A 21,980-nucleotide genomic window follows, 5' to 3' on the forward strand; every position below is an offset into this window, starting at 1 on the left:
CATGTAACTTTTTAAATTACAAGGTTAGGTTAAATGTTGGGTATGATATTTGAATCTATCTCTGGAAATTATTTGAAGTTGTATAATTTAATAACCTATCAATAGATAAAAAAGAAGATAGTTCTATGAAGCAGTCAAAGCTTGCCAGTGTTGACTCCAAACAGAAAGAAAACAATATGCAGGTAGGTATTTGTTTTTTAATAATATAAATTAAATGCTTGCATTATTTAGGACATGCTGTGTGTTTGTGTGTGTGTCTGTATTTGTGTTATAAATATATATATATATATGTGTGTGTGTGTGTGTGTGTGTGTGTGTATTTTTTAAAAATATATATTTTATTGATTTTTTACAGAGAGGAAAGGAGAGGGATAGAGAGTTAGAAATATTGATGAGAGAGAATCATTGATCAGCTGCCTCTTGCACACCTCCTACTGGGGATGTGCCCACAACCCTGGTACATGCCCTTGACTGGAATCGAACCCGGGACCTTTCAGTCCGCAGGCTGACGCTCTAACCCAGGGGTCTTCAGACTACGGCCCGCGGGCCACATGCGGCCCGCAGAGGAGTCTGATCCGGCCCGCCAGGTTTTTTGGGCAGTGAGCGCAGCCGAGGTGTTACAGTAGGAATTAGTAGTTCATATAGTCCGGCCCTCCAGCTCTCTGAGGGACCGTGATCTGGCCCCCACTTTAAAAAGTTTGAGGACCTCTGCTCTATCCACTGAGCTAAACTGGTTTCAGCTGTTAAAAATATATTTCACTAGAGGTCTGGTGCATAAATTTCGTGCATTGAGGAAGAAGGATCCCTCAGCCCAGCCTGTGCCCTCTTGCAGTACAAGAGCCCTTGGGGGATGTCCGACTGCTGGCTTAGGCCCAATTCTGTGGAGTGGGCCTAAACCAGCAATCGGACATCCTTAACACTGCTGCAGAGGCGGGGGAAACTCCTGCCACTGCCACTGCACTTGCCAGCCATGAGCCCGGCTTCTGGCTGAGCAGTGCTTCCCCAGTGGGAGTGCACTGACCACCAAGGGGCAGCTCCTGTGTTGAGTGTCTACCCCTTGTGGTCATTGTGTGTCATAGCAACCGGTCATTCTGGTATAGAGCCAAAAATAGATCTCTGACATCCCCTGAGGGGTCCCAGATAGTGAGAAGGCACAGGCTAGGCTGAGGGACCCCACTGGTGCACAATCAGGGCTGGGGAGAGACATGGGAGGTTGGCCAGCTGGGGAAGGACCACAGGAGAGTGCCAGGGTGTGTCCAGCCCATCTCACTTGGTCCCGATTGGTGAGACCCAGCAGCAAGCTAACCTACTGGTTGGAGCATCTGCCCCCTGATGGTCAGTGCACGTCATAGTGACTGGTTGACCATTGACTGTCTGCCCCTGGTGATCAATGCATGTCATAGTGAGCAGTTGAGCAGCCTTAAGATACCATTAGCATATTACATTTTGATTAGTTGAACAGCCAACTGGATGACTGGACACTTAGCATATTAGGCTTTTATATATAGGATTGGCCATTAGTACAATACAACCTCAGGATCTAAAAAAACTTAAAAGAGTTTCAACAGGGCAGCCTGAGCATATATTGTAGCCTTCTCATATACTCCTAAAAATAATAGAAGAAATATTTTAAAACTAGAGGTCTGGTGCATGAAATTCACACACGGGGGAGGGGGTGGTGGTGTCCCTCACCCAGCCGGCACTCTCTCCAAACTGGGACATCCCTCTCCTCTCACAATTCAGGACTGCTGGCTCCCAACTGCTCTCCTACCTGCCTGCCTGATTGCCCCTAATCGCTTCTTCCTGCCAGCCTGATCACCCCCTAACCACTCCCATGCCAGCCTGATTGATATCTAACTGCTCCCCTGCCAGCCTGTTTGCCCCCAACTTCCCTCCTCTGCTGACCTGGTCACCCATAACTTCCCTCCCCTGCAGGGTTGATCACCCCTAACTGCCCTCCCCTGCAGGCCTGGTCCCTCCCAACTGCCCTCCTCTGCTGTCCATCTTGTGTCCACATGTCATCTTTGACCACATAGGGGCAAGCTATTGTGTGTTGGAGTGATGGTCAATCTGCATATTACTCTTTTTTTTTTTTTTAGATTGGATAGAGGTCTGGTGCACAGGTGGGGGCCAGCTGGTTTGCCCTGAAGTGTGTCCCAGATCAGGGTGGGAGTTCCCTTGGGGTGTGGGGCGGTCTGGATGAGGGGCCTGTGGTGGTTTGTAGGCCAACCACGTCCTTCGGCAACCCAAGTGGAGTATCTGGGATTTATGTATCTTCTACAATTGAAACTTTGTAGCCTGGAGTGGAGCCAAGCCTTTTGCTTGCTCTGTGGCTGCCGCCATTTCTGTTTGGATTTGTTTACCTTCTATAATTGAAACTTTGTAGCCTGGAGTGGAGGCTTAGGACAGCTAGGGCAGGCAGAAAGCTTGGCTTCTTCCCATTGCCTGGGTAATCCAAACCTCCCTTCTGCTCTCTGTGGCTGCAGCAATCTTGGTTGGGGTTAATTTGTATACTTGCCCTGATTGGCTGGTGGATGTGGCTTGTGGGTGTAGTAGAAGTATGGTCAATTTGCATATGATCAATACTCTTTTATTAGATAAGATACCAAGCCCTGTACCCAGTAGACCAAAAACTGAGATATTTCTGAAGGATGAAAACAGAATTGGATTGAAGAGGGAACTTGTAGCCCAGGATTTTCATAGAATACTATTATTGAAGTTATAGAGCTGAGAGCAATGAATCAGGCAATTGATTGGATTACTTTAGTAGGTGTTAGTTTCATTAACATTTGTTCATCTCATAAGCCTTCTGCCCTTGGCGAGGTGTCAGCAATGGGATTACTGTCTCTAGGTACCCTGTTTCCCCGAAAATAAGACGGTGTCTTATATTAATTTTTTCTCCCAAAGTTGCACTAGGTCTTATTTTCAGGGGATGTCTTATCTTTCCATGCGCTAGGTCTTATTTTCGGAGGATGTCTTATTTTCGGGGAAACACGGGTAGAAGCAGTGAATATAGGAGCTTGGGTTAGAGAGAGGTGGTGCTCTGGGTGATTCTTGATTTGCATAAAGAAAAAGGAGCACACCACTCAGAAAGCTAACCTCTGGTGTGGCACATCTCTTTTCCTTCATTCTTCCTGAAAATAAATAGTACAGAAGGAAATTCTCAATTAAAATATAATTGCTTTCCATTAACTCATAATTAATACACACAAATATAGGGGTAGTGGTGACCAAAGTAATTAGTGAAACATTAATTTTAAATATGTATTAATTTAAAAAATTTAAAAATAAGCTACTAAAATTCTAGATGATATCCAATATGGGATGAAGGTGAAAAATAAATGCGGGAAACTAGTGTACTCAATTCTTTTTTTATTCAGGGTTGGAGGAAAGGAGAAGATACAAAAACTGATTAATTCAATATATTGCTGGAAAAATATAAATTTATGCATATGTTAAACATTTAAGGGTAACCAACAGTAGATACATGGAATGTGTAAGTTTTAAAACAACAGAAAAAAAAGATGAAATGAAGAAAATTAGTCCAACAGAAGTCAGGAAAGGGAGGGAAAATAAAACAGCATTTTATTTTTTAAAAATATATTTTTAAAATTGATTTTAGAAAGGAAGGGAGAGGGAGAGAAAGAGAAACATTGATGATGAGAGGGAATCATTAATTGGCTGTTTCCTGCATCCTCACACTGGGGACTGAGCCTGCAACCTCAGCATATGCCCTGACTCCAATTCCAACCATGACCTCCTGGTTTATGGGTCAAAATTCAACCACTGAGCTATGCCAGGCAGGCACTAGAAAGCATTTTAAATAGAAAACAAATAAGGTGCCAAAAATAGTTTTGAACAAATCAGTAATAATAAAAATCTGACATAGGTGCTTCTATGGAATATATAAACAAAATACAACTAAATACTATTAAAACAGAACAACTGAAACAACTTGACAAATGAAGGCTGAAAATAAAAGGATGAAAAATATACATCAAGCAAATGCAGACAAAGCCAAACCAAATGTAACAATGCTATATAAAATAGAGTTCAAGATTTAAAAACATTAATAAGGATAAATATATTTCATATTTTTAAAGGAATAATTCACCAAGAACTCATAACTATGATGCACTAAATGATAGTTTCAAAATATATCAAGGAAACATCGATAGAACTTCGAAGAAGCAATTGAATCCATAGTTAAAACATGACCGCTCTATCAAAAACAGTGCTGACTCTGAATTTGGCTACATGTGAAACAATATAAAACCAAGTCATGAAATAACATTAAACAAGATTAACATTTCTTTTTCTCTTGCAATTCTAAAGTGACGCAGGTTCACTTTATTAGGGCTAATAGCACTATCTCCACAATTTCATTATTTCTCAGGCTACATCTATGCTTTCTTTTCCTGCTGAGCTTTTGTCTCAAGGTCACATCATGATTAGAAGCTAACTATTGCAACTTTACCATTATATCTGCCTTCTAGGCAAGGAAGAAGGAGATCAAGGTTAGCTGATTCAGCCCCATTTAAAAAAAAAATTGTGTGTGTTTTTAATTGATTTTAGAGTGTGATTTGAGAGAGAGAGAGAGAGAGAGAGAGAGAGAGAGAGAGAGGGAGGGAGGGAGGGAGGGAGGGAGGGAGGGAGGGAGGGAGGGAGGGAGAGAGGAAGAGGAGATGAGAAAGAGAACCATAGATTTGTTGTTCCACTTATTTATGTATTCACTGGTGATTCCTATATGTACCCTAGCTAGGGATTGAATCCACAACCTTGGAATATTGGGATGATTCTTCAAACAACTGAGCTACCTGGCCAGAGCTCAGCCCCATTTTTAAAGATCTTTCCTGGAAGCTCTTTAAACAACTTATAGTAATGTTTCAATGGCCAGAACTTAGTCATATGGCTACCTCTATCTGGGAAGAGGTTGAGAAATATAGGTGGTTTTGTTTTTGTTTTTGTTTTTGAAATCAACACAAAAGGAAAGTAGATTTTGAATAGGATAGAAAACTTACAGTTTTTGCCACAGGAAAAAAAATCAAGTAAGATAAAAAATAAGTAAGGATGTAGAGGATCTGAATAACATAATTAGCAAACTTTATTTCTAACATACAGAGAATTCAGTTAAATTTTCATTTGCAGTATTCATCAAAATTGACCCATTAATACAACAAAAAGGTTATCTAAACCAATTCTAAAAAGAAGCTATCTTCATTTTCCCCAAGGAATGTTATGTAGAAAAACCAATCAGTGTGATTCCCTACATTAACAGATTAATAAATGACTACAGAGGTAAAAAAATATATATATATATTTTAAATAGTGGGTTGTGTTTTTTTTTTTTTTTTTTAAAGAATGTAGAGACACTCTTCCTACCAGATATCAAAATGTTTCTCTTTTTACTTTTGGTATTGAGATAATTCACATATCATAAAACTCACAATTTTAAAGAGTATGATTCAGTGGTTTTTAGTATATTCACAAGGTAGTGTAATCATCATCATTATCTAATTCCAGAACATCCCAAAACATTTTAAAATATCAAAATGTAGTAATTATAAATGTGGAACAAGAAAAGACAAATTTATTAGTGGATTACATCAAAATAAAAAAGTTCTGTGTGGCAACTAATGTTAACAAAATAAAAAACAGTGATGGGCCCTAGCTGGTTTTTCTCATTAGCTAGAGCATTGGCCTTGGGACTGAAGGGTCATGGGCTCAATCCCATCAAAGGCACATGTCTTGGTTGCAGGCTCAATCTCTGACCTTGGTCAGGGCATGTGTGAGTGATGTCTCTCACATCAATGTTTCTCTCTGTCTCCTTCCCTTCCACTCTCTCTAAAAGTCAATGGAAAAAATATCCTCAGGTGAGGATTAACAACAAAAAGACAGTGATGGAATGGGCAGGAGGTTGATATCCAGAATGTATATTAGTAATATGCAAATAAATACATAATAATTCTTACAAATTAATAAAAAAGAAAAAGAAATGATCAAAGATAAGGTAGCTTACAGAAAAGGAAAGATAAGAGTCACTAAACATAAGATGCTGACCTCAGAAGTACAGGAAAGTGCAAATTAAACCAATGAGATGTCTGAGTTCACCTATCAGTTTTCAGACATCAAAATAATTGCCAACATCTAGTGAGGTCAATGATAGTGGGAATATAATTTAATACAACTACATTGGAGGACTGATTCAGTGAACTAATTAAAAATAGAAGTGTACATACTCAGCAGTGTTACACCTTGGCATCTACTGCAAACAAATACTTAAAATACTTGTATAAGCACTTGTATTAGGAGACATACTAGTATATAAAAATGTATATTGTTTAAAATAGGCATCAAAAGAATACTTGTATTTTAAGAGACAGGTGTTCCTTAAAGGACCAGGTTTTCTATAATCTGAAAGTACAAGATGATAAAATTAAGACCAGTGGCTGTTAAAACAGAAAGAAATAGTATAAACTTTTCTATTAAAATAAAAATATCTTCATTTTGGTTAAATAAGAAAAATCAGAGACTTTAAAATTAATGACTCAGGAAAAATTAAAGGCTTGAAACAGACAATACAAACAGTAGTAAAGCAGTGGTTTAGATATTAATATCTAAAGTTAAAAATGAAATATTAAATGCATCTTATATAATAAAAGGCTAATATGCAAATCGAACAATGGAATGACAGGTCTCTGTGACGTGCACTGACCACCAGGGGGTAGACGCTCAATGCAAGAGCTGCCTCCTGGTGGTCAGTGCACTCCCATGGCCAGCCAAACTCCCCTGATCCCTACCCACAGCCTGCTGGCCCCAATCAGGACTGGGCAAGATGGCCCCGGTCCAGCCCCTATCGCCAGCCAGGCCAAGGGACCCCACCCATACACAAATTTGTGCACCAGGCTTCCAGTCTATATAAAAGCCTGATATGCAAATTATCCCCTCAGGAGTTTGACTGGGAGACCAGAAGTTTGATTGCTCACTATGATGTGTGCTGACTACCAGGGGGTAGAGCAGAAGGAAGGCCCCGATTGGCCCTGATCGCCGGCCAGGCCTAGGGGACCCTACCCATGCATGAATTTTGTGCACCAGGCCTCTAGTAAATAATAATGGTGATGACCAGAGTGACGATGCTTTTGGAGAGCTCCAAATATCCATGACAAGTCAAACATTTTTATTGTTTTATGTATCAAATTCTAATGCTTAATTTCTTTTCTTCAGATATTTAATGACTCTGCTATGAATAACCCCTCAAAATGTTCACATGTTACAGCTATTAAAAGTTCACAGAATTTTATGCAGTTCAGGTAACTTTTAAAAATAAGAAAATGCTTTCGTATCTGAAATAATTTATCAACTTAGCAAATAATATAAAAATTATATTTACTATGTTTTAGATTGCTAACCCCACAGAAACAGTTAAACTTCAATCAATGGTTTGAAAAAGGAAATACAGGTACTTATTTTCTGTTTATATTTTCTCTAAGAATTGGGACTGACAAATTATATCAGGTTTTTATGCTATTCAAATAAGTTTTTTAGATTGTTTGCATTTCTGGTTAATTGACCAGGCATACCTGGTTTTTAAAGTACATTTTACCCTAAATATAAAACAAATATTTTTCATTGAAGAAATTTTGGAAATAGAAAAAAAGTAAAAGACACAAAAATACCACCACTCAGATATAACAGGCTCTTTACATACTGGTATATATTCTTGATTTTTTTCCTGTGCATATGAATGTTTTGTTTTTTAATATTTTCCCCACAAATTTGAAACATGCTATGTATATAATTTTGTATTTTTTTCTTCCCACTTGATATACTATTGTTGAGGGTGTTTTTCCATGCCATTCAGTTGAATTTATTTGCAATGATTGTATGGATATGCTATAATTTATTTAGCCTCCTCTCACTTTGAATATTTTATTTCCAGTTATTTTGCTATTAAAATAATGCTACTATGTTCCTTTACATAAATCTTTTGCTATCTTGGATTATTATCTTTGAATAACATCATAGGAAGGTCACAGAATATATATCTATGAATTTATTATCCTAGAAACAAGTAGCTGTTGAAACTTTGACACATCCTTGAAAATACTGATTCATTCTCTGTCTCTCTGTATAATCCATGTATCATGTTTTAATATACCATGTTCACATGTATGTATATTGTAGTAACTTAGTAATGAATAATAATTATTCTACTTATAGACTATATAAAAGTCTTCACCTCTTCTTGTCTGTAGCATATGGATAGCTGACTTTTATTTTAAAGTTTTAAAAATGGCTCATTCTGTAGTATAAAAATTTTATAAATATATGCATATTCAAAAAAGTCACGTAATATACTATTTCTCACACAGTGTAGGATTCAACCAATACAATATGTTTATTTAAATATCCATGTAAATGGATAGTCTTTCTGCTTTCTTCTGGGATAAAGAAATACATCTTATCTGCACAGGTGATCTGTTCCACCTGTTTATAATCCTCCATGCATGCCAAGCTGGCTGAGTGTTAGACAAGGAAAGGATGGCTAATCTTGAGAAACAACACATCACTAGTACACTTATGTGGGGAAATGCATATATGTGTTGTTGTAGTTCTATTAATAGTTCCAATGAGCAGAAATAGTAAGGTTTCATACTCAAGAAAGTATATAGTTATCTTAGAAGAAAAAAGACTCTGTTCAATAATTTCCAAGCCTATTTTTGAAGAAGTTAATATATGGCAAAAATAATATTGTGATTTAAATGCAAGAGGCAAAATATAAAGTTTTCAGATGATAAAGTAGAAAAATATCTATTCAAAATAAGGAAGTTCTATTAAATAAGAATTAAAAAGCCCAATCATAAAAGATTGATAAATTTGGCTATATTAACATTCAGAATTTCTATTAATCAAAAGACACTTAAAAAGAATGGAAACTAGGTCACTAGGTAATCAAAAGATACTATAAAAAGAATGGAAGGCAAGATGATTTAGAACTGTCAGAAGACTAGTTTCCAAATATGTATAAAGAACTACAAATCAAGAAGAAAAAGACAATCCTATTGGAAATTGTGCAAAGTACACAAATAGTTACTTCAAATAGCAAAACTTTTGTGTCAGGTAAAAGTCTGAAAAGTTGCTCAGCAAATCAGGAAACTTAATAATAAAACCACAATGAGATATTGCATATTAACCAGACTGGCAAAATAAAGAAGTCTGACAATACTAGGTAAGTATTGATGAGAATATAGGGCAATAGGAACTCTCATAATTATTGTAGGAACTGCCATTTATAATTGACCATGTACTAAGACAATACCTAAGTTCTAATTGGAGCTAATAATTTTGTCTGGTGAAATTGAATGATTTCCTAGAGTAGCTCAGGATGGTCAGTTGCAATAACAAAAATGGATAAATAGTTTGGAAGCTAAACTTTGATAATAGTTTAACACCTTGTAAAATGGAGGATATACACACACCCTGTACCTTCTAATTCTACTCTATACCTAGAGAAATACAAGTACATAAATGCAAGTATACTGTATATGTAAAAGAATGTGATATTATTGTTTGTAATAGCCTCAACGCAGAAACACTTCAAATGCCAATTTTCAGTAGAATAGATACATTATGTGTGTTTGGACAATGGGATACTTTATATCATTAAAGTAAGCAACTTTGTCTATATATAACAATACAGATGAATCTCACAAGCATATGCTAAGCCAAAAAAAGCAAGATAAAGAGCATGTATATTATTACTTCATCATGTATTATTTTAAAACAGGAAAAATAAATTATATTGCTTAGGTCAGTGGTCAGCAAACTGCTGCTCGCGAGCCTCAAGCAGCTCTTTGGCCCCTTGAGATTTTAGGAAAGGCCAGCTTAGGAGTACCGTAATACTATCTAATAAAAGAATAATATGCAAATTAACCATCACTCCGCTGCTATACCCATAAGCCATGCCTAAAAGCCACACCCACAAGCCAAACAGGAGCAAATATGCAAATAAACCCAACCAAAATGGCTGCGGCCACAGAGAGCAGGAGGGAGGCTTGGCCAGCCTGCAAACCACCACATGCCCCTTGCCCAGGCTGCCCCACGCCCAAGGGAACCCCCAACCTGATCCAGGACATACTTCAGGGCAAACCAGCCAGTCCTCACCTGTGCACCAGGCCTCTACTTTATCTAGTAAAAGAGTAATATGCAGATTGACCATCACTCCAACATACAAGATGGCTATTCCCATGTGGACACAAGATGGCTGCCACAAGATGGCAGCAGGAGAAGGCAGTTGGGAGGGAACAGGCCTGCAAGGGAGGGCAGCTGGGGGCAATTAAGCCTGCAGGGGAGGGTATTTATTGGTGATCAAGCCAGCAGAGGAAGGAAGTTAGGGGGGACCCAGACCTGCAGGGAAGGGCATTTGGAGAGACCCAGGCCTACAGGGGAGAACAGTTGGGGTGGGTGACTGCAGAGGAGGGCAGTTAGGCATCAATCAGGCTGGCAGGGGAGTGGTTAGGGGGTGATCAGGCTACCAGGCAGAAGAAGTTAGGGGCAATCAGGAAGGCAGACAGGTGAGCAGATGGGTGCCAGCAGTGCTGCATTGTGAGAGGGATGTCCGACTGCCCGTTGAGACATGATCCAGGTAGGATTTTGCCTAAATGGGCAGTTGGACATCCCTCGAGGAGTCCCATATTGGAGAGGGTGCAGGCTGGGCTGTGGGACAAACCCCCACCATGCACGAATTTTGTGCATCAGGCCTCTAATCAAGTTAATAACAGTGTACCTACCTATATAGTTTAAGTTTAAAAAATTTGTCTCTCAAAAGAAATTTCAATCGTTGTACTGTTGATATTTGGCTCTGTTGTCTAATGAGTATGCGACCATTGGCTTAGGTGATCTATACTAATAAAAGGGTAATATAATAATTAGACCAGGCATCTTCCGGACACCATCAGGATGTTCTTTCTGACAAAGCTGGGCCCAGTTGAAGCCACCTACCCTGAGGTCTTGGGGGTGCCAGTGCCTGTGGCTGTGGCCCAGGAGAGGGAGAAGCCACCTGCCCACGTCCCAGGCGCCTGGGTGGCTGCAGCCTGGTCGAAGCTGCCCACCTATGGTCCCCTGTTCCTAGGCAAAGCTGGCCCAGGTTCCTGGTGCCTGTGGCTGGCCAGAGGGAGGGAAGCCCAGGTCCCTGGTCCCAGGTGTCTCTGGCTAGCCAAAGGAGGGAATCCTGGGTCCCAGGTGTGAGATTGAGGCACAGGCAATTAGGGGCGATCAGGCCTGCAGGGGAGCAGTTAGAGGTGATCAGGCAGGCAGGCAGGCAGGCAGAGGGGTTAGGGGTGACCAGGCACAGTTTCTAACTCTCTATCCTCTCTCTTCCTCTCTGTAACAAATCAATTATATATATATATATATTTTATTCCAGAGAGGAAGGGAGAGGGGGAAAGAGATAGAAACATCAATGATGAGAGAGAATCCTTGATTAGCTACTTCCTACACCATTCCCACTGGGGATCGAGTCTGCTACCCGGGTATGTGCTCTGACCAGTAATCGAACTATGACCTCCTGGTTCATAGGTTGATGCTCAACCACTGAGTCATGCTGACTGGACTCATATAGTTAGTTTTTATTCTACTACTAGAGGCCCAGTGCATGAAATTTGTGCCAGGATATGGTCCCTAGGCCTAGCCTGCGATCAGGGCCATCTTCCCTGGGTGCCAGCAGCTGGCCCCATCTTCCCCCACCCCCCCACCTGAGTTCCCAGTTTGCCATCAGGCAATCGGAGTCTGATGGCCAGAGAGGAGGGACTGAGAGATCGGCAGGTCCCGCCCACTCACCCTACCCCCACCACAGGTCACCCTTTGTGTGTGGGGTGACAAGCAGGGTGGGATCCTTGGCCTGGTGCCACCTGCATCCCCCACTGCCATGGGTCCCTGTTTACTATCGGGCGATGGGAGCCTGCTGGCTGGGAAGAGGAACCAGGAGATGGTCAGTGCACTGCATAGTGACTGGTCAAGGGGTTGTACTGCCATTATGGTCACCAGGCTTTTATTATATAGGAGCTATGTACTGTTGAATTATATGAACTTGTAATTTTTGTAGGTCAAAAACAGTTAACTATTGGCAATTTCATATGGTGTGACATGTTTTATTTATAATTAAATTGCAAAAAGAAAAAATAGTTTGTTCTCATATAACAGATGCTGAGTGTGGAGATACAGGGACAGTAAGACAACTGAAAGAATTAAAATGTACTTCACAAGTAAGTCAAATTTTGGTTTCTAATTTCTCAGCAAACATTCCAATTTAAATATTAATTTATATTTTTATTTCAGATTTATTATAGTAAAGATTATTTATGTGAGGTATAGATGTTATTAGCTTAATAATCAAGTGGCTATGATGTTATAGAATCTTAGAGTTTTAGATAAAAAATGAAGCTACAAAAAGTTTATATGAAAATATATAAAAAAAAGTTGTCATTAATAATTGACTATATATAGTGGACACCACAACTAAATTGTAACTGAAGAAAAATTTTTGTTTGGTAAGATGGAATAATTTACCAAAGCAATTTAAGACCAGTGGTTATCATAAAAATATATTCAGAATATTTTTAATAATGGAAATCTTTAATGATGATATATAATGAGAGAAACAAATTGGTAATTATAAAATATTCAGAGTAATATGCAGATTGACCATCACTTCAACACACAATAGCTTGCCCCCATGTGGTCAAAGATGACTGCCCCAAGTGGACACAAGATGGCCAGCCAGAGCATTTGAGAGGGATCAGGTCTGCAAGGAAGGGCAGTTGTGGGTGATTAGGCCAGCAGGGAAGGGCAGTTAGGAGTGACCAGGTCAGCAGAGGAGAGAAGTTGGGGCAACTGGGCTGCAGGGAAGGGAAGTTGGGGTGGAGGGGGGGGGGCTAAGCCTGCAGGAGAGAGCAGTTGGGGGGGGGGGGCAGGCCTGCAGGGGAGGGCAGTTAGGGGCAAACAGGCTGGCAGGGGAGCAGTTAGGCATCAATCAGGCTGGCAGGGGCGTGGTTAGACGGTGATCAGGCTGGCAGGCAAAAACGATTAGGGGCAGTCAGAAAGGCAGGCAGGCGAACACTTGGGAGCCAGCAGTCCTGGATTGTGAGATTGTGTTTAAGATTGGGCCTAAATGGGCAGTTGGACATCCCTCGAGGGGTCCCAGATTAGATAGGGTGCAGGCTGGGCTGAGGGACACACCTCCCCCCTGCACGAATTTTGTACATTGGGCCTCTAGTGAGTTTATAAAGGAAAAAAAATATATATATATATTTATCCTTTTCAAGGAGATACCATATACAACTCAACCCAGTGCATGATGTGGAAATATTTCTTTTTTCCCCTGTTTTCGACAGATATATTTTGTGTGTTTGGACAATTACTTTCATTAACTCATCTTATTTTACTTATCCTATATAATAAAAGGCCAATATGCAAATCAACTGAATGGTGAAAAGACCAGTTGCTATAATGCACACTGACCATCAGGGGCAGACACTCAATGCAGGAGCTTCTCCCTGGTGGTCAGTGTGCTCCCACGGGGAAGTGCCGCTCAGCCAAAAACCCTGAGCCAGGCTTATGGCTGGTGAACAAAGCAGTCGTGGCAGGAGCCTTTCCCACCTCCGCAGCAGCGCTAAGGATGTTCAACTGCCAACTTAGGCCCGCTCTCTTGGGGAAGTGGGCCTAAGCCATCACTTGGACATCCCCTGAGGGGTCCCAGACTGCGAGAGGCTGCAGGCTGGGCTGAGGACTCCTGTCCACCTCTCCCCCCCTTCCTGAGTACACGAATTTCATGTACCGGGCCTCTAGTGCAGCATTTTTCAACCGCTGTTCCGCAGCACACTAGTGTGCCGCGAGATGTTGCCTGGTGTGCCGTAGGTGCAGACAAGACAAGAATTTTTAATTTTTCACTATTTTGTTTACTTAATATTTCATAATAAAGTAATTATAAAATACTTTCTTTGTGTTTATTTGATTCCTATTCAAGAGAATTACTTTATATATAGTCAATATAGGCACAGAGTTAAATTTTTTAACATTTTCTAATGGTGGTGTGCCTCGTGATTTTTTTCATGAAACAAGTGTGCCTTTGCCCAAAAAAGGTTGAAAAACACTGCTCTAGTATAATGATACTGTCATACATTAATACAGTATTTTCCACTTCATACATTTTTATATATGTGATTTTATTAACGCAATAACATTCATTTTTATAGTTTTCTGTTACTTTGAATTTGTAGGTTATACATGAAGAACATTTGGGGAAGCCAATAGATAATAATGATGAAGTAGAAGAAAGGGCTGAGAATTTTCCACAGACTGCTGAAATTCCTTTATTTTTAAGAACTCCTGAAGCTGTGAAAACACCTGAATCTTTGGAGAAATTACTGTTCTCTAAAACCCCCCCAAAGGAAATGTAAGATTTTAGTTAATAATTATAATTAAAGAATATATGTTTTGAGTTACATAAATAATTGATAGGAATAGTAAAATGCCTATACCTTTTAAAAGTTTTTATTATGGAATATGTCATATATACAAAAGAGATACACCCTACTATAATGACTCTATGTACCTATTACCCTGTTTGAACAATAATTCAGTTATTATCATTCTGCCATTCTTGTTTCATATATCTTCTACCCCATTTTCCCTGCAACATTTAGGTGAAGATGGCATAGATCCTGAGTACTTACCTAGTGCAATAGTCTATATATTTAAGATTTTCCAAAGGATAAAAAAAAACCCTATGGAAAATTTAAAATGCTATTATCCCATGTGGTAGATTTGTAGACATCATTGAATAATATTACAGCAGTCATTTTTTCTCATGTTGCAATGTCTAAAGCAAGAATTGCTTTTCTATAACTAACATTAATAGGCATAAATATCTCTAAAATGATTATTTAACTTTGAAAACCATAGATTTTTAATTTGCAGCTAAGAAAATATTGCTGCATTTTGACCTTTTATAGTTCACTCCCTTTCTTAATGCTGATACCTGAGATTTCTCTAAAACCTATGTCAAACAGATTTCACTTCATCAGGAATCTCTCACCTGTGTTCTGCAGTATTTAAATTTTTTTTTAAACCTGAGGATATGTTTATTGATTTATTTTTATTATTATTTTTTTTAGAAAGAGGGGAAGGGAGAGAGAGAGAGAGAGGAATATAGATGTGAAAGAGAATCATCAATTGGCTGTCTCCTGCCCTGACTGAGAATCAAACCCACAACCTTTCAGTGTATGGCACAGTGCTCCCCAACAAACAGCAACTCTGGCCAGAGTTCTACAGCTGTATTTTAAATTGCTCCTAAGAGTTTTATATATATTAATGTAATACTGCTGACTCAAACATAGCATGCTCAAAGTGAGACATCATCAAGTCCAAGAACTGTAAAAGGATGTGGCAATCATATGCTAAAACCTTTTTTTTTGGATGAGAAAACCGATCTATAAAGTTAAGTGATTCATTAATCGTCATAGCGGTAGTTATATAAATTATCTTCAGATTTCTATGTATTTAACAAACACTTAATAGCACTGTCTAAGAACTTATAAATATTACTCATTTAAGACTCACAACAACTTTATGAGATGTAAGTACATTATTATCCTTATTTTATAGATGAGGGAACAGAATTACAGGTGGTACACTCATTAGTGTTAGAGTTGAGATTCAAACCCAGGCAGTTTTGTTTCCAGAATCCCTGCTTTCAACCACTGTTTTATATACTGTTTTGTCTAATTATTTTCCCCAAATCTTTTTGTATTTAACTCCCTTATGCAACAGTCTGTAATGACTGGCTTCTCATAAAGACTATAATTTTGTGACTGGCTTTTAGTACCTACAGAATCAAGGTTAAGAATCTTGACTTTGAATCTGGATTGCTGCATTCAAATCCCAATCTGGCACTACATTAATTGGAGCAAATTATTTAAGCTTTCTATGCATCAAAATCCTATTCTGTAAAATAGAAGTGATATAAATGGAAGTAATAATAATAGTACCTATTTCATAGGGTTATTTGGAGGAATAAAGTACTTTAGTGGTGATGGAAATACCTAGAATAGAGTCTAACAGTATATTCTCAGTGGGAATTATTATCATTCCATAATTAATTGGTCCACTCCATTTAGCGTTATTTTCCACCTTACACCATCTTTTTCTCCTTAGTTGTCACTTCAGTAGCTACTTCCTCCCTTTCCTTATTGTATCAATTCTTACCTCTGTCAATGATTTTCAACTGGTGTGTGGCAATAATTTTTAAAACATATAATACCTGACTGTTTAGTTGGGCACTAACTTGTTTTCCTTAAGATGGTCAAATAAAAAATATGAAAACACAACAATAGCTGTTAGATGTGAATGAATAAAAATTATACCTACTTTTTTTTTGTCATATAAGCAAAAAATATATTTTTGGTGTGCCACAGAATTTTAGTAATTAGTTTATATGTGCCATGAGATGAAAAGGTTGAAAATTACTGCTCTTTGCTATTTGTTATGGTACTTACCACTCTGCAATATTAAATAATATGTTTGTAACATTTTGGTTATTTCTTATTTCTCTATAACAGAAACAGAAGTACAATGCCTGAAGATCAAATACAAAAGGAATCCCCTGGGTTTTCTTTTCTTATGAGTTATACTTCCAGATCACCTGGATTGAATTTATTTGATTCTTCTATATTTGATTCAGAAATCTCATCAGATAAGGTAACATGAGAAACTAACGTTTTATTTCTAAAAAAAAAAAAAAAAAAAATGTACACTAGAACCTCAAAGAATTTTAATTCTTTAGCACCAAACTATCTTGGGACAAAGGCAGTTTTTAAAAAGATTCTGAATATTGATAATATAACAAAGTACACCCATTATTTTTTATTTTCAACTTCAGGTGCCCCAAATTGACATATTTATTAAAATAAAAAATAATCTCAGAGCAGGAATGCTTTGAATTGTAGTTAAAGGCAGTTTAAAACTTAATCTGGCTTTGTAGTTTATGTGTTTGACTTCTAAACAAATTTCCTATATTCACAGTGTAAAAACTCCAGGTTATTAGTTGATCTTTCTATCTACATGATTGTATATAACAATATTATAATCAAATAATTTTAAAAGACCTAAAGAATTTCCGTCTAATAGTGATTTCTCCTGTTCAGTGATAGAAATCATGATAAAGTACTTATTTCTGTATTTAGCAATTGAAACTGAAAATTAAGACTATGTACTTTATTTGATTAGTAGAGGTAGCATAGCATAGTGATTAACACTACACTCTGAAGCCAGACCACTTGGTGTATACTGGATATAGGATTTTGGGTATGTAAGACTCTATTTTTTATCTGTAAAATGGAAATAATAACTTTTATCATAGGGTTTTTTACTGTTAAATGGATTTATGTATATAAAACACTAAGAAAAGTTCAAACCATTTAATGCACAAGTAGCAATGTAATACAATATAAATATTATATTTTTATTGATTATTTAATTTAGTCACAGCCAATTTTATGTGGATTAGAGTATTTTATTCCTACATCCAATACATATTAAAATATTGAAATTTTAAGTTTATTGATGGATGATGTAGTATACATTTTATAGTATTTTATGTCTTCAACTTTGATCTCAATTTATCTAAATGATTATTTCAAAAACAGTAATTTCTAGGGGAATTAAAAAATAGACTATAGTTATTTAATTCTCATTTACAATAGTAACATAAATGCAAAATATATGTATGCAACTCTAGCAGGAAATATGTACATTTGGATAAAGAAAAAAATATAATTGAATATATCAAAAGATATGTGACATACCTGTATAGGAAGAAAATATTGTAGGTATATATTTCTTCCCCAAATAATTTATAAATATTCAATTCTAATTGGAGTCTTGGCAAGCTGATTTACCTTTAATCTTTTGTTTTGATTTTGTAATAGTGGGTTGAGGAATGAGATTGGCATAATAATTACTAAGTTTTCTTGACCAAAATGTTAAAATGTTAAAAAAAATAAGATTTGTAATAAACTGAAATGAAATTCTAAGACAACATTTAACCCAAAGAAAGACAGAGAAAACAGCATAACAAGATACATAGGAACAAAGTGAAAACAAATAGTAAAATGTTTGACAAAAATATGAAATTTTAAAATAATTACATTCATCATAAATGGATTAAACACTTCATTAAAAGGTAAAGATTGTAAGAATAAATAAAAAGCATGACCCAACTATAAGTTATCTACAAGATAATACTTTAAATATAAATACAAAGACAGATTGAAAGTAAATGGATGGAAAAGGTATATCATGAAAACTGTAAGCATAAGGTCACAATGGCTATATAATATCAATGGCTAGATAATCTTCAAGGCAAAGAATAATGGCAGAGATAAAGAGGAGTATTTCATAAGGATAAGAGGGTCAATTCTTAAGGAAGATATAACAATGATAAATGTGTACATGCCTACTAACAGCATCAAAATACAGAACAAAAATTGACAGAATTAAAGAAGAAATAGGTAAAAACACAAATTAAGTTGGAGATTTTTAAACAATTAAAATCTGTCAGCAATTTATATAATTAGACAACAGTCAATAAATCCTATCTAATAAAAAAGTAATATGCAAATTGACCATCACTCCAACACACAAAATGGCTGTCACCATGTGGCCAAAGATAGCTGCCCCCATGTGGATACAAGATGGCCACCACAAGATGGCCAGCAGGGGAAGCAGTTGGGAGGGACCAGGCCTGCAAGGGAGGGCAGTTGGGGGCAATCAAGCCTGCAGGGGAGGGCAGTTAGGGGTGACCAAGCCGGCAAAGAAGGGAAGTTGGGGGCAAGCTGGCCTGCAGGAAAGGGCAGCTAGGGGGGAACCCAGGTCTTCAGGGGAGGGCAGAGGAGAGGGCGCAGGCTAGGCTGAAGGACAAACTCCCCCCTGTGCATGAATTTCACAGTATACATTATAAAATCAGAACACTATTGATCCTCTTGACCTAACTTACATTTATAGAACACCACACCCAGCAACTGATGGTGCATTCACCAAGACAGAGCATAATCCCCCCTCCCTCTCCCCCTCATCTTTCCCCCTCCCTCTACCTCTCCCTTCCTCTCTGAAATTAATAAAATATATTTTTAAGAAAGAAACTACATTGTATGTTACTATGGAGAAATATTAAAATGCCATTAAAAATCAGGTTTTGGAAGAATAATAACATTAAAAATGCTCATAATGCAATATTAAGTTAAAAAAGAGCAGAAAACTGTTGTAAGGATTCCTTTTTTTTCTTTTAAATCTTCACCAAGAATATTTTTTCCATTGGTTTTCAGAGACAGTGGAAAGGAGGAGGATGGAGGGAGAGTGAAAGAGAGAAACATGGATGTGAGACACATTGATTGCCTACCACATATGCTCCAGCTGAGGCCAGGGATGGAACCTGCAACCCAGGTCCATGCCCTTGACTGGAATTGAACCCTAGACTCTTTGGTGCATTGGCTGATACTCTGACCACTGAGCCTGCTAAAGCCATGATTCCATTTTTAAAAAGCTTTTTTTCAGAGGAAACAGTCTTTGGCAGCAAAACTTGATCTGAAGTGATGTGAAGCTATCATACTTCCTATTACTTTACAAAAATATATCTTTATTATTGAAAATATTAGTATGTCCCTTTTTTTCTCTCTCTTTGAACCCTTTCATCCCCTTTGGACCTTCCTCCCAGGCCTACTTCACTATTGTCTGTGTCCAATAGTGTATTATGCATATAAATTCTTTGATTAGTCTCCTCCTGCCCTCCTCCCTGTCCCCCTTCCCTCTGAGATTGGTCAGTCTGTTCCATGCTTCCATGTCTCTGGATCTGTTTTTTCCTCTCAGTTTATTTTATTCATTATATTCCACATATGAGTGAGATGTTGTCATACTTGTCTTTCTCTGACTGACTTATTTGACTTAGCATATAGGCAGGAAAACAATACCAAGAACCTGATTTGTAAAAGAGGCTTCAGAATAAAGCAAAAGTTAATTAGAATTTTAGGTTTTGCTAATATTCCAAAGTAGGAGCTTCCTTAGTAAAATATATGCTGCCTACTAATATTTTATCTGTGCCAAGAATCAAATCGCTAAGCCTTATTTTAATATAATCAAATGATAAGTTTTAAAGATAAATCTTTTTAAGTACAATAGTGTACTATATAGAATGTTTTGTCTACTCTGATTATGCTTACTAGAAGAACCAGACTTTAGATTCAAATATAAATGCTATGTATACTGTTTTACTGATTTCATGAGTAATACTTAATGGAAATTATTTTTCAGTTTAATGAACACTATTCTGCAGGAAATTTAAATCCTCTCTCATCACAACAAGAAGTTGGTAAGTGATATGTAGTTTGCATCTATATTCATGAGTGGTACTAGTCTTTACTTTTCTGGTAGTGTCCTTTTCTGGTTTTGGTATCAAGGTAATGCTGGCTTTATAAAATAACTTTGGGAGTGTTCCCTCCTCTTTGAATTTTTTTGGGAAGAGTTTGAGAAGGATTGGTGTTAATTCTGACCCTATTTCTGACACTATTATTGATATCTCTTCATATCTAAAATACCTGTTGACATTAGAAACTAACTATAACCAGGCCTTTGTGGCTCAGTTGGTTGAACATTGTCCTATGCACCAAAAGGTTGCTGGTTTGATTTCCTGGTCAGGGCATGCCTAGTTGGGATACATGTGGGAGACACTTGATATTCTCTCTCTCTCTCTCTCTCTCTCTCTCTCTCTCTCTCTCTCTCTCTCTCTCTCTCTCTCTCTCTCTCTCGTCTCTCTCTTTCTCTCTCTCTCTCTCTCTGTCTCCCCCTATCTCTCCCCCCTCTTTTTCCCCCCCTCTCTCCCCTTCCCTACCTCACTCCTTTCCTCCCTACCTCCCTCCAATATTTTAGTTCTTTCTGTCGCTGGACATACAGCAGTTTTTCCAAGCTTATCTTCATTTATTCCCTTTTAATAACTATTTATTATTTCTCAGTGCTTCTAAAAGCTGAATTGATTTCTTTCACCCACATATTTCCTATGCATACCTATTTCTGTGCCTGTGTACTATATTCTCCATTTGAGTTCTTTACCCTTCCTTCCACCTTATATACAACTTCTTTATGTAGTTGAGTTCAAATTACTGTAAAGTATAATTTAAGTTTGAATCTCTATAACCTTCCATACCACAAAGGATAGTACTTTGCACATAAGAGAAATAGAGTTAACTGCCTGCATGATAGATAAATGATTCAATGTTATCCTATTTATTGTATGCTGTATACTGTAGTTTAGTAGGTTATACAAATTATGTAACATGAATAGCATGATATTGTGTATATATTTTCTTCAGGAAACTTATTTGGGAAACCAGAAGGAGAAGATGCCTTTACATTTTCTTTTCCATCAGACTCTTCAACTCATACATTTGGAGCTGGAAAAGATGATTTTAGTTTTCCATTTTCATTTGAACAGGATCAAAACTCAACACCCCCTTCTTCTGTAAAAGGTTTTTCATCTTCCTCACAAAATACAACTCAATTTACTTTTTTTTGAACTAATTATTAAATTCTTGAATTATTTTACTGCTTTGTAATCCTAGGGCATAAATTTACATTATTAAAATATGAAGTTTTTTTTGTCAAAGTAATAATGGGTTACCATAATTATTTTATTATATTATTTAAATATTGAAGAAACTTAAGCCCATGCCATTTAATTTTGCTTTTACTGTGGTATTAGCTATTACTATTATTATTTTGATTTTGATTTTGTAAGCCATATTAGGTATAACTTTTACTAATCTTAATAGAATTTGATGTTTTTTCCTTTAATCTTTATTGTAAATATTAAGCCTGCTTCTCCACAGGACCTAAGTTTCATTTTGGTAGTATTTTAGGTGCTTTGATAAGAACAA

General features: G+C 37.4%; 1 protein-coding gene across 2 annotated transcripts in view; it reads left to right on the top strand.

Annotated features, from left to right (window-relative positions):
- Positions 1–21,619, top strand: part of LOC311622252 (protein SIX6OS1) — a gene marked incomplete at both ends in the record, with an annotated part of 42,737 nt that extends 21,118 nt beyond the window's left edge. For both annotated transcript variants that reach the window (XM_084883184.1, XM_084883183.1), the window contains 8 exons: positions 106–182; positions 7,225–7,310; positions 7,401–7,459; positions 12,202–12,263; positions 14,277–14,452; positions 16,617–16,755; positions 20,362–20,419; positions 21,417–21,619. In XM_084883184.1, coding sequence (XP_084739310.1) covers positions 106–182; positions 7,225–7,310; positions 7,401–7,459; positions 12,202–12,263; positions 14,277–14,452; positions 16,617–16,755; positions 20,362–20,419; positions 21,417–21,619 — 860 coding nt within the window. The remainder of the gene's footprint in view (positions 1–105; positions 183–7,224; positions 7,311–7,400; positions 7,460–12,201; positions 12,264–14,276; positions 14,453–16,616; positions 16,756–20,361; positions 20,420–21,416) is intronic.
- Positions 21,620–21,980: the final 361 nt, after the last annotated feature.

The sequence above is a fragment of the Pipistrellus hanaki genome (genome assembly GCF_964339955.1).
Source record: "Pipistrellus hanaki genome assembly, chromosome: 1".
Taxonomy (NCBI): domain Eukaryota; kingdom Metazoa; phylum Chordata; class Mammalia; order Chiroptera; family Vespertilionidae; genus Pipistrellus; species Pipistrellus hanaki.